The 14,098-nt window shown below is 39.7% G+C and overlaps 2 protein-coding genes across 14 annotated transcripts in view; one reads left to right on the top strand and one right to left on the bottom strand.

Moving 5' to 3' along the window:
• The window catches only part of CASK (calcium/calmodulin dependent serine protein kinase), a 400,547-nt gene that overhangs the window by 280,461 nt on the left and 105,988 nt on the right, over positions 1-14,098 (top strand). For all 8 annotated transcript variants that reach the window (XM_054470905.1, XM_054470901.1, XM_063660449.1 and 5 more), the window contains exon 10: positions 9,657-9,756. In XM_054470905.1, the coding sequence (XP_054326880.1) occupies positions 9,657-9,756 (100 nt within the window). The remainder of the gene's footprint in view (positions 1-9,656; positions 9,757-14,098) is intronic.
• The window catches only part of GPR34 (G protein-coupled receptor 34), an 87,598-nt gene that overhangs the window by 60,573 nt on the left and 12,927 nt on the right, over positions 1-14,098 (bottom strand). The gene's annotated exons all lie outside the window — the stretch shown is intronic.

The raw sequence follows: 14,098 nt of genomic DNA, 5'->3' as shown, positions 1-14,098 counted from the left end.
TTATTTAAGGTAGTATATCAGTATGAGTCTGAACAATAAATTATAATAGAAGATTAGTTGTATTTTAGATTTGTCTTAAATTTATAGCAGAGATATATTATTATCCATTATTATTGAATATGAATCTAGACCATGTTTTTTCAAACTTAAATATTTTGACAAATGTATGTTTAGTTCAATGGCAATAACTTTGAATTAGAATTGGAATTAGGGGCCGGGTGCGGTGGCTTATGCCTGTAATCCCAGCACTTTGGGAGGCTGAGGCGGGCGGATTGCCTGAGGTCAGGAGTTCAAGACCAGCCTGGCTAACATGGTGAAACCCCGTCTCTACTAAAAATACAAAAATTAGCTGGGCGTGGTGGCAGGCGCCTATAATCCCAGCTACTCGGGAGGCTGAGGCAGGAGAATCGCTTGAACTTGGGAGTTGGAGGTTGTAGTGAGCCGAGATCACACCATTGCACTCCAGCTTATGCGACAAGAGCAAGACTTCATTTCCAAAAAAAAAAAAAAGAATTGGAACTAGGATTGAGCAACTATCAGAAAGCAGTAAATAAAATCTTACACTGCCTTGATCTACTAGAAAATATTTTCAGCTCAGATCACTTTTCTCACCTTCTTTATTCTTCCTAGGTGTCTTTCTCCCTCTTACTACTCTCCCTATCCTCCACCTCACCAAAAAAAAAAAAAAGAAGAAAAGAAAACTGGTAATCACCCCATATGGGGAGTCCATTTGACTTTAAAAGGTTCTGAAAAAGACCAAACATAAAATAATGGAATCTTTTCAGCACTGAGAGAAAATGCTGAGAGAGCATCCCCCACCCAACCCTCCAGAGTAACAAAGGGAAATTGATTATCTTAACTTCTTAAAATTAATTTATGTTTGACTTACTTTTGATACTGAAAAATGTTAACTGTTCTCTAAGTGGTTGATTAGATAGTAGTCTTCCTTAGTCACATGACTCCTGCCAACTATAAAACTTTTCTTCTTAAGTATTTTCAGATATGCCATAAATTCTAATACTACCATTTTATTTTTCAACCCCTGAAATTAGTGAATTATTATGTGTAACTCTAGACTTATAAAAACATTTATGTGAATTTTGAGGAAACTATTAGGCCACAATATTATCCTATAGACCTGAAACTTTTAACATGGTACCCGCTTGCCACATGCAGCTATTTAAATTTAAATTAATTAAAATTAAAAGGTCAGTTTCCCAGTCACACTAGCACATTTCAAGTGCTCAATAACCACATTTGGCTAGTGGCTACTATATTAGACAGCACAGATGTAGCTTGGGACATTTCCATCATTACAGAAGGGTCTATTCAACCATGCTACTATAGAACAAGGGAAATATTAACATATCATTGTTGGTGTTGATTATTCCCATTTTAGCCTTTCTTCTCACTGATTTTGCAGTCAAGGGTTCAAAGTGACTCTTCTCTATTTTAAAAATCCTTGGCCAAAATAATTATTAATGATAAGCCATTATTGAGATGGTACCCAAAGAAGTTTCCTAAAACTTTTATTCTTTTTGCCTTGATATCCACCTAAACCTGTGTAGCCTACAAATAAAAAACTCTTTTATTATCCAAAGTGAAATTTGGTCAACTGTTTTTGAAGTTAGTTTCCTCCCCAAAGAAACTATTATTACACTTTTTTGTCAGCTCTTCTATAAGTCCTTCTGAACCTAATGCTGCTTTGGCCTCATGTGACATTTCACTGTATGGGGTTGAACCTTTCATTGCCCAAATACAGACATTTCACCAGAGAGCTTGGGCTTGCCCCATCACAAGAAACACATGCTGTACTTCTCCCAGGGCCACAGAATCAGACTTGGGCCTAAAATAGCCAAAGTGGTGACTAAGATTCATTTGGACGGGGCCAAGCTGTCAAAACAGAGAGGGGTCATGTGGATTTACCACATCCCCTTGCAAGGCTATTTAAAGTTTTAAGACCCACCAAACAACCTAGAACTAGGAACATCAGCAGGGTCATTAGTGAATGTGTTTGGCTTCTGATAAGGCTGTATTCTTTTGAGTAGTTCAGCCACCTTGTTAAAACATGTTACACCTACCATCCTCAAGGAACTAATTCCCATTCTGCCTCTTCAGTGGACTTCTAGAACAGAGATTGCAACTTCCTTGGCTTTCAGAGTCCACCACACACTTTATTTTCACACAACTAGGTGCTCATCCTACCCAGACACTATTCTTAACCTCCTCAGTGGTGGGTGACAGTTTAATTTGTAATGACTCCCTTGGAAGTGATTAAAAGGGAGTTCACAGAAAGCAGTAGAAAATTACTTTTGTGGCCAGGCACAGTGGCTCACATCTGTAATCCTAGTACTTTTAGAGGCCAAGGCGGGCAAATTGCTTGAGCTCAGGAGTTCAAGACCAGCCTGGGCAACATGGTGAAACCCCGTCTCTACAAAATATACAAAAATTAACCAAGTGTGGTGGCTGTGCATGCCTGTAATCCCAGCCACTGGGGGCCTGGGGCAAGAGGATCACTTGAGCCTGGGAGGCGGAGGTTGCAGTGAGCCAAGATCGCGCCACTGCACTCCAGCCTGGGTGACAAAGTGAGACCTTGTCTCAAAAAAAAAAAGAAAAAAGAAAAAAAGAAAGAAAATTACTTTGGTAACTTAGTCATGATGGAATGATGGTGGAAAATGTATTTTCCCCATTTTGGTTACCACGTTTCATGTGTCGAGTTTTTTCCTCCTAATTCATACTAAGCTCTGGAATTGTAATACTTCAGTAAAAAAAAAAAAAAAAAAAGAATCCTCTAGATAACAATACTTTCTTTAATAAACTACATATTTCTGAGCACAGACAGAACTGAATATGAGGATCATATTTTCTCAAACTGAATATTAGGATACATGAGACAGACTGCATGATCTCCAGGCTGTGTGGAAAATCTGTGCTCTGTGGTCTGGGGCTCTTGAGGGGGCACACCTGTACTCTAACCCTGGCTGTCATCTACTGAAGGAGGTACTGAGGAAAGTGGTAACTGTTGTTATCTGAGGATGTCTATCCAGAGAAGAGACTCAGGAGGGAATGTATTCTGAAGTCATCCCTATTGCTTCTTCAATTATTTCTACCCCTAGAAAGCAAATTTCCCACAGTAAAGTATGTTGAAGAAATTCTATACAAATAGAAGCAATATTCTATGTTTGGGTAAGTTTATTGCAGTCCATTTAAGAAATGGTGAGTCGAGTCCACGTGATTCAGTTAAGAGGATAAAATCATTTATTTCCTATATATACAGAAAGCAAGGGTTTCTAATAACTTTCTACAGTTTTTCTTTATTATTATTTTTTTTTATTATTTTTTTTTTTTGAGAGAGTCTTACTCCGTCACCCAGGCTAGAGTGCAGTGGCGCAATCTCGGCTCACTGCAGCCTCTGCCTCCCAGGTTCAAGCGATTATCCTGCCTCAGCCTCCCAAGTAGCTGGGACTACAGGCACCACCACATCCAACTAATTTTTGTATTTTTAGTAGAGACAGGATTTCACCATGTTGGCCAGGCTGGCTTTGTACTCCTGACCTCAAGTGATCCGCCCGCCTCGGCCTCCCAAAGTGCCGGGATTACAGGCATAAGCCACCGCGTCCGGCCTTTATTAATTTTGCAAATTGCAAAAGTATTCTATGACTTACTGATTGGTCACTTGTGTTCCTGAACTGTGCATAACTACGAAAGGTTTGTTTAGGAGTGCCATTTTCTAGTACTGTATAAAGCTGTACTATCCAGTACAGTAGTAAATAGCCATATGTAACTATTTACATTTCAATTTTAATAAATTAACATTAAATAAAATGTAAAATTTGGTTGTTCCGTTGCGCTAGCACCTTTCAAATGCTCAATACCACGTGTGGCTGATGGCTACTGTATTAGACAACACAGGTTTAGAAAATTTCCTTCATCACAGATAGTTCTATTGTACGATATTGCTATGGAGTCTTGGTACCTGCAGAGTAATGCTTATACCTAAGCAGCACTTTTTGATAGGTCAACCAGGAAGCTATAATAGATACTTTTTGGCAATTTTCTTTCTGTTAGTTCAACAAAAACTAACTTAAAGATTTATCAAAGACCTTTGTACCTTAATGAAACCCAGCATTTACATACAGTCTTCTCTGTAGTAAGGGTTTGTACAAAGGCAGTAAATTGAGATAGCAGTCGTTGTAGGCTTCAGCTAATCAGAGCATTAAATCTGGTATCCAAAAGGTAACCTTTGAGCCTAAGCAACATAAGGAGACCCCGGCTCTACAAAAATAAAAAATTGCCGGGTGTGGTTGCACACGCCTTTGGTCCCAGCTACTTGGAAGGCTGAGGTGGGAGGATCACTTGAGCCTGGGAGGTCAAGGCTGCAGTGAGCTGTGATCACACCACTGCACTCCAGCCTGAGTGACAGAGTAAGACTCTGTCTCAAAAATAAGTGGGGTGGGGACCTTAATTCTAAAAACTGAAAACTGTTATTCTGGTATGAGCAGTTCCCAAATATTCTGGTATGAACAGTTCCACAAATAATAAGTGAAGTGATTTTGATCTTACATATTGATTTTACAAATCAATTAATTTGTGATTTTTTTTAAGAAATACATATATAGGCCAGGCACGGTGGCTCACGCCTATAATCGCAGCACTTTGAGCGGCTGAGGTGGGCGGATCACCTGACATCAGGAGTTCGAGACCAGCCTGACCAACATGGAGAAACGCCATCTCTACTAAAAAAAAATACAAAATTAGCCGGGCATGGTGGCACATGTTTGTAATCCCAGCTACTCGGGAGGCTGAGACAGGAGAATTGCTTGAACTTGGGAGGTGGAGGTTGCAGTGAGCCAAGGTTGCGCCATTGCACTCCAGCCTGGGCAACAAGAGCGAAATTCTATCTCAAAAAAAAAAAAAAAGAAAGAAAAGAAAAGAAATACATATATAGATATATGTTGTTTTTTCTTTTTTAATTGAGACGGGGTCTCACTCTGTTGCCCAGGCTGGTCTCAAACTCCTGGACTGAAGCAATCCTCCCACCTTGGCCTCTCAAAGTGTTGGAATTACAAGTGTGAGCCACCATGTCCAACCAGTTTATGATTCTGAAACGTAGAATTTATTACTTCCTGTTGGGCAATAGATTTTGAAAATTATGTACATTTAAGACCATCTTTATAAAATACTTTTACATAGACCCGAAAGAATTTCTAAGATATCTATTCTGTGCAATTACTCTTAAATATAACTATATCTAGTACACTTAGAAGTCTCATTTTTCATTTTCTCTAGAGAAAATACTGCAGCCTCTTTTAGTCATATATCCTGACTGAATATTATGAAATTAAAGGTTTTAGACCTATGTTTAGGTTATGTTTGAGTATTATATATGTATAGGCTATGCAGACTAAACTGAATGATAACTTTGGTTTTGGCTATATGGAGACATATCAAAAGTTCTGATTTAATTAATCATCTCACCTAATTATCATGTAGGACCTAATTATTAAGTATAATCAACCCAAATTCTTTAACATCTCTACCTTGAAATGATTTTCTTGACTTTTGGTCATCTCTGTTCAGCCTCAACCTCTCCAAATTCTCCACCCTTTTTAGGGCTTTTGAGTTCAGTCGTCTGAATTCTAATAGGATGATTATCTTTCAAATTTCTTTGTCACACTCCTATTGGTATGTTCTGGTGATACACTTTCTCCCCTCAGTGTATTTCCCTGTTCTCTCAGGAATATGACTATATATTACCTTGTTATTTAGGTACAAAGCCAATTATTCTATATCTGATACTTGTATATTTTGTATTTAGATGTTTTAAAATGTACCCTCCTGCCATGACTGTGTATTACCTTGTTATTTAGGTACAAAACCAATTATTTTATATCCGATACTTGTGTATTTTGTATTTAGGGTTTAAAAATGTACCCTTCTGCCATTGTGCCTATCAAACTTCATGATGCATGTTTCTGAGCTCAGGAAATACCAAAAAGGGAGTATTCGGTTTTTGGCTTTTGTCTTCAAGTCAGCAATACATCTTTGTTCAGCTCTTGTGTTCCTCAATAACTTTGTTCCCTCCTTAAGCACATTCAGTAGTTAAACTTAGCAGAAATCTGACCTAACCATTTTCTTATTTTCCACTTCCTTAAATGCCACACAGAATCATCTAGCCAGAAGCATTCCATTTTGATGTTTGACATATTGACATTTCAAGAAAACTATAATTATGATTAAGAATTCTTTCTAGTTCTTAACTACAAATTAAAAACTTGTGGTGCTGTTTTTCTCTGAATTTATAATCTGCCTTCTCCTTTCTAGGTTAATTTGCTTGATAGAAAATTACAACTTTAATATTATTTATCTTAACAGATTGTGAATAGTCTAACTCAAAAGTATTATGTTTCACCCTTAAAAGATACTAAATTATACCTTCTAAATTAAAGCAGGTAGAAAACTTCTTTGTCAAGGGTTTAATAAACCAGAAAGTTTGAAGAACTACTTGTATAAAATCTGATTTTTTAATTGTTGTATTACATTATTGCTATCGATGAGCAATATTACATTATTAGCGATCAATAGCAATAATGTAATACAGGGGTTGGCAAACTATGACCTGGGGGTCAAATCCAACCCACTGCCTATTCTTGTATATAAAGTTTTACTAGAACATAGCAAAGTACATTAATTTGCATATTGTCTATGGCTGCTTTCACACTACAGTGGTAGAACTGAGTAGTTGCAAAAGAGATCATATGACCTTTAGAGCCTAAAATACTTACTGTCTGATTATTTACAGAAAAAAAATTGCTGACCCCTAGTATAGTAGAAATCCTTGAACTGGGGAGAGTAGTCATTGGATGTCAATTATGTCTACTCTTCATTGTGTCTCTAAGTTGACAGAGACCTTAACAGGTTGCTAAGCCTCTCTGGACCTCAGTTTTCTCATCTGCAAAATGAGTCCCTTAGAATGAATAATCTCTAAGGTTGATTCTCAAACTAATAAAATTCTATGAATCCGTGACCTATTTCAGAATGATGTTGCTGTTTTACATAATGGCTTGCATTGAATATTTAAACCACCTATAGTCACTGGGTTCAGACAACTAAATATTAGGTGGGGCACCATGGCTTACACCTGTAATCCCAGCACTTTGGGAGGCTGAGGCCATAAGAGTGCTTGAGCCCCAGAGTTTGAGACCAGCCTGAGCAATATAGTGAGACTCAGTTTCTATTATTTAAAAAAAAAAAAATTACGTAAACCTGCTAGTCATAAGACAGATAAATTTAAAGCATACTACTATTGTTTCAAAAGCATTTGCATCTCAGGGCTCTTTTAGATAGTGTTTTCCTAGTAGTATAGGTATTTATTACAGATCTTTGACTATAGTAGCAAGAACAGGCCTTGAAGCATATAACTAACATCTTAAGAAATACAGTTGTACTTCATTTGGAAATAAAAATAAAGCATCTCTAAAAGCCTAGTTTCCGTGTGTGGGAAACGTGATTTGATATATAAAAATTCCATTCCCACCCAGCTTTTAGGAAACATGTATAATACATAAAGTAAAATAAGTTTTTATAAAAAGAAGAACTCAACATTCACTACTGTTTTTTCAACATGGTAGCTATAATTCTGCTTAAGAACCTTTCATGCGTAACTTCAGACTTTTGGAAATCTCAAAAGTTACCTGGAATGTTAACATCAATATCACTTCTCTCTTTTTGCTCTTCCCTTTCTACAGTAAGTAAACTTTGTGGAAATATATTTTATTAATGTTTTCTAGCCAGGCGCAGTGGCTCACACCAGTAATCCCAGCACTTTGGGAGGCCGAGGTGGGTGGATCGCTTGAGCGCAGGAGTTCAGGACCAGCCTGGGCAACGTGATGAAACCCCATCTCTACAAAAAAATACAAAAGTTAGCCAGGCATGGTGGCACATGCCTGTAGTCCCAGCTACTTGGGAGACTGAGATGGGAGGATCACCTGAGCCTGAGAGGTTGAGACTGCAAAGAGCCGAGATTGTGCCATTGCACTCCAGCCTGGGCAACAGAGCGAGACCCTGTCTCAAAAAAATAATAATAATGTTCTCATATTAGCAGATACCTAAACACAAACAAGTTTTATCTTTCCAGAAAAATTCAAGAGTTAATATTTAAAATTTAGACTTAGACTACTTAGGTGATTTGATAAACTAACTAAATGAGTGATTCTACATAGACCAGCAAAAGGCTATGCTCATGTTCTAGATCTTTATTAGTAGAGTTAGTAATGATATGCACTTACAGAATGCTTTACAATTTGCAAAGCACTTTCATGAATACATTATGACTTTTGCCAATCCTGTAAGATAAGTCCATTTTAATATTCTTTTTTTTTTTCTTTTTTGAGACGGAGTTTCACTTTTGTTGCCCAGGCTGGAGTGCAATGGCACGATCTCGGTTCACTGCAACCTCTGCCTCCCGGGTTCAAGCAATTCTCCTGCCTCAGCCTCCCAAGTAGTTGGAATTACAGGCATGCGCCACCACGCCCGGCTAATTTTTTGTATTTTTAGTAGAGACAGGGTTTCTCCGTGTTGGTCAGGCTGATCTCAAACTCCCGACCTCAGGTGTTCCACCCGCCTCGGCCTCCCAAAGTGCTGGGATTGCAGGCATGAGCCACCGCGTCTGGCCCATTTTCATATTCTTACTTTACAGATAAGAAAGCCTAGAGAGGTTAAATGATTTACTCCCAAATACCACATGTTCTTCCTTATAAGTGGGAACTAAGCTATGGGTACACAGAGGCATGCAGAGTAGTATAATGGACACTAGAGACTCAGAATGGGGGAGGGTGGAGGGGCAAGGGATAGAAAATCACCTGTTGGGTACACTGTACACTACTCAGAAGACAGATTCACTAAAAGCCCACACTTCACTACTGTACCATTTATCCATGTAACCACTTGTACCCCTAAAGCTGTTTAAATAAAAAATAAAATAAATATGATTTACTGAAGCAGTAACTCCCAACATTTTTCCACTCTACAGTCCTAAGGGATGTCATGCACTCAAACGGCAGTGATTTCCAAATAGGAATAAGGGGAGGCTATGCATATAGCTTAAAAGAGTCATATGTAGTTGATTCTGTTGTGTGGCCTGATGGAGAATGACTATACAAAAGTAACACATTGTCATTGTTAAAACAAAAAGAGGGAAAAAAGATTTTAAAAAGAAAAATGACTCATAATCCTACCACCCAGAGATAATTAATGCTATTAACATTCTGGTGTATACGCAGTCTTTTATATCCATATTAACTTTTTTACCCAAAAATGAGATTATAATATACATTGATTTTAAACCTTTTTCATGTAATTAATCACAGACATCTTTTCATTCCACTAAACATCCCTCTACAACATCGTTTTATAATAACTGCAGAATATTCCATTCTGTGTTACACGTTTGAATTCAAGATGTAAGTGGTTTCACATACTTTTACAATTCCCACTTAGTATTATTCTGGTATATGCATATGTAATTTATTTCAAGGAATCTGAAATAATTTAAAAACTACCTCTCTTCTAGCCATCATCTCCTATATATTTGACTTAATGGATAATCCTTAAGATAAATAATTTGTTAAATAACTTATTTATATTTGTGTATTTAGGGTGCAGTACTAGCCGCTGTGTCAAGTCACAAATTCAACTCATTCTATGGGGATCCCCCTGAAGAGTTACCAGATTTCTCCGAAGACCCTACCTCCTCAGGTAATTGGATAATTCACTTATTCACCTGTGTGAGTCATTTGGTATTTACATCCATTCTCTCCCATTGTGAATAAACTTTTTCTGTGCTTTTAGTTAAATCCTCGAACGGATTCTAGGGAAGTTTGTCAGCAACCAAATCCTGTCTACGTGTGTCTTGTTCCTTTTCATTTTAATACCAAAGTTGCTTTCTCCTGTGACTCCAAAACCAACCCTTCACTTTTTTTTCTTTTTACCTCAGTAATACTTCTTCCCCTTTACACCCTCTAGACCCAGCATTGTACTCCATCCAGTCCAACATCCTAGTCAGTCTTTTGGGATCTTTCTGATTACCTTCACTCTCAACAAAAACTTCTGACATAAGCTTTTCCCCAGGTCAGTCGTATTAAATCAGACTGTGGGCAGCACTGCTTTGAATGGAATCTTTCAGTGTAGAACTCTCTTGTGAGTTATCTCCTGAAACAGTTACCAAGTTCTTCTTTCTATATAAAAATCTATAACACGGCCAGGCATGGTGGCTCATGCCTGTAATCCCAGCACTTTGGGAGGCCAAGGCAGGTGGATCACCTCAGGTCAGGAGTTCGAGACCAACCTGGCCAACATGGCAAAACCCCATCTCTGCAAAAATACAAAAAAAAAAAAAAAAAGCCAGGTGTGCTGGCCTGGGCCTGTAGTCCCAGCTACTTGGGAGGCTGAGGCAGGAGAATCACTTGACCCGGGAGGCGGAGGTTGCAGTGATCCGAGATCATGCCACTGCACTCCAGCCTGGGCGATAATGCGAGACTCCGTCTCAAAAAAAGAAAAAAAAATCTGTAACACATGCGTACAAGTATCCAAAGGGGAAGAACATAGAAGAGTTATTTGTTTTGATGAACTGTATATAAGTACCCCTGAAACAACCTGCCACTGTTCACAAAATCATTTTATAAGCCAGTGCAGTGGTGTGCGTGTGTAGTCATAGCTACTCAGGAGGCTGAGGCACCCGGCTCAGGAGGATCACCTGAGCTCAGGAGTTTGAGGATGCAGTGAGCTGTGATCACACAACTGCTCTCCAACCTGGACAACAAAATGAGACCTCGCCTCTTAAAAATTAAGAGATAAAAGGCCGGGCACAGTGGCTCACGCCTGTAATCCCAGCACTTTGGGAGGCCGAGGCGGGCAGATCACGAGGTCAGGAGGTTGAGACCATCCTGGCTAACACGGTGAAACCCAGTCTCTACTAAAAATACAAAAAAATTAGCCGGGCGTGGTGGTGGGCACCTGTAGTCCCAGCTACTCGGGAGGCTGAGGCAGGAGACTGGCGTGAACCCGGCAGGCAGAGCTTGCAGTGAGCCGAGATCACGCCACTGCACTCCAGCCTGGGCAACGGAGTGAGACTCCGTCTCAAAAAAAAAAAAAAAAATTAAGAGATAAAAAAATAAAAAACTGAAACCATTTTATAAAATGCTCAGATTTCCATCTTACCAGTGTGATATTCTCAAGGATCATTTACTAAAAACCCATAGGGTCCATTTATATGTATATGTAAATGTGTGTGTGTGTGTTCTAAATTTTTATTTATGCATTTTTTATTTACTTAACTCCTGAATCATGTGTCCTCTGGCCTCAGCTTTTTTTCTTTCTTTCATTAGAGTCACTCCATATTTGTCATCTTTGATTTTTGTACTCTTGGACTAGCTTCATCAATATTCATATATTACCACTGGGACTGAGGCCCTGGGCCCTTCCTAGAGCCTGAGGTTTTTGTCCCACAGTTAGTAATATAGGAAGAATTAATGTGCTAATGCTTCTTTCCTGTTGGTACCATGAGCATCTGTCAGTGTTTATGCTTCTCGTCTCCTCTGTTTATACATGTGTGTGCACCTACACATTCACATACACACACACAGAATTTCTTACCAATTAGTATGTGCTTGTACCTTGTGCAAAATGACAAGATCTTGAGGTGATGGATACCCCATTTACCATGATGTGATCATTATGCCCATATCAAAATGTCTCCTGTACCCCATAAATACGTACTATGTACCCACAAAAATTTAGAACTTTTTTAAAATGACAAGATCAACTTTCCCATTCCAGCAGTTATACAGTTCCTCATTTTGACCTTTACCAATTAGGATGTGAATCTTCCTCTTTTGAGTGAAGGTGATTTCCAAAAACATTCAGAAATGGGAATCTTAGAGAAGAGACTCTGAGGAGAAAGCCTTGCCATTTTTCTCTTGTGCTGACTTGGTCATTATCCAGGGCCCTTCCCACATGAAAGGCAGGGATCTAGTTGTGTTTATAGGTGTGGTCCCCAGTGCTTCTTATTGTTTCATGTCTGTCTTTTCTTCCACTCCATTTTGTTCCCTCCACCTGTAACTTCTTTTGTTAGCTGAAACCTCTGTCTTCTCTCCTCACACTCAGATTACAGTGGACCCTATTTAAGGGGAGTGGATCCAGTAATGGTTTGTATTGTCATACTGTGGCTGTATGATATAATCACATGCTTATAATATATTTAGGATAAATCTCTTTGAGATTCTAGGTCAAGATCTCTACTACCATTTTCATCTTTAGAAATGGGGCTAAAGGCTGGGCATGGTGGCTCATGCCTGTAATCCCAACACTTTGGGATGCCAAGGTGGGTGGATCACTTGAGCCCAGAGGTTCAAGACCAGCCTGGGCAACATAGCCAGACCCTGTCTCTACAAAACCAAAAAAAACTAGCCGGGCCAGGTGCAGTGGCTCACGCCTGTAATCCTAGCACTTTGGGAGGCCAAGGCGGGTGGATCGTTTGAGCTCAGGAGTTTCAGAACAGCCTGGGCAACATGACAAAACCCCGTGTCTACCATGTCTACCAAAAATACAAAAATTAACCAGGTGTGGTGGCATGTGCCTGTTTGTCCCAGCTACTGGAAGGCTGAGATGGGAAGATTGTTTGAGCCTGGGAGGCGGAGGTTGCAGTGAGCCAAGATGGCGCCACTACATTCCAGCCTAGGTGACAGAGCCAGACCCTGTCCCCCCAACAACAACAACAACAAAATTAGGCGGGTGTGGTGGCACACACCTGTAGTCCTACCTTCTTGGGAGGCTGAGGCAAGAGGATCACTTGAGCCCAGGAGTTTGAGGCTGCAGTGAGCTATGATTTTGCCACTGTACTCCAGCCTGGACAACAGAGCAAGACTCTGTCTCAAAAAAAAAAAAAAAAAAAAAGAGCCAGGCATGGTGGCCCATGCCTGTAATCCCAACAGTTTCAGAAGCCAAGGCAGGAGGATTGCTTGAGCCTAAGAGTTTGTGACCAGCCTGGGCAACATAGGGAGACCCTCTACTTTGTAAGAAGTCAAAATATTAGCCAAGCGTGGTAGCACACACCTGTGGTCCCAGCTACTAGGGAGGCTGAGGCAGGAGGATCACTTGAGCCCAAGAGGTCCAGGCTGCAGTAAGCCGTAAGTGCACCACTGCACTCAAAACTGGATGACAGAACAAAACTCTGTCTCAAAAAAAAGAAAAGGGGCCAGGCACAGTGGCTCATGCCTGTAATCCCAGCACTTTGGGAGGCCGAGGTGGGTGGATCACTTGAGGTCAGGAGTTTGAGACCAGCCTGGCCAACATGGTGAAACCCCCATCTCTACTAAAAATACAAAAATTAGCCAGGCATGATGGTCACGCGCCTGTAATCCACCTGAGGCAAGAGAATTGCTTGAACCCAGGACACGGAGGTTGCAATGAGCCGAGATCGTGCCACTGCACTCCAGTCTGGGTGACAGAGCGAGACTCCATCTCAAAGAAAAAAAAAAGGAAAGGAAACTAAAAAGAGTAATACTCTATGCATTTAGGAAAATATGAATATTTAAAATAACAGTTTAAAAACTTGTTATCTAATAAGAAGTCAAACATGTTTAGGTATATTGTTTACGATGTAAAACAATTTTTCTATAAATGATAATTTTCTATTTTGATTATTGAAATTCATACATTATGCATTTACTAGAATTCATTTAATCTTATGATGAACTGTGTATTGCTTGAAGTCGGGCTGGGCACGGTGGATCACTCCTGTAATCCCAGTACTTTGGGAGGTGGAAGTGGGTGGATCATTTGAGGTCAGGAGTTCGAGACCAGCCTGGCCAACATGGCGAAACCCCGTCTCTACTAAAAATACAAAAATTAGCTGGGCGTGATGGCATATGCCTGTAGTCCTAGCTACCAGGAGGGTAGGGAGCCAGGTTGAGCCCAGGAAGCAGAGGTTGCAATGAGCTGAGATTGCACCACTGTACTCCAGCCTGGGTGGTAGAGTGAGACCCCATCTCAAAAAAAAAAAAAAAAAATTCAAAGTCGAAATATTCTTTTCTCATATTTC

This window comes from Pongo pygmaeus, chromosome X, assembly GCF_028885625.2.
Source record: "Pongo pygmaeus isolate AG05252 chromosome X, NHGRI_mPonPyg2-v2.0_pri, whole genome shotgun sequence".
Lineage (NCBI taxonomy): Eukaryota > Metazoa > Chordata > Mammalia > Primates > Hominidae > Pongo > Pongo pygmaeus.
Note: the sequence above shows the minus strand (reverse complement) of the source record. Positions and strands in the feature narration are given on the sequence as shown.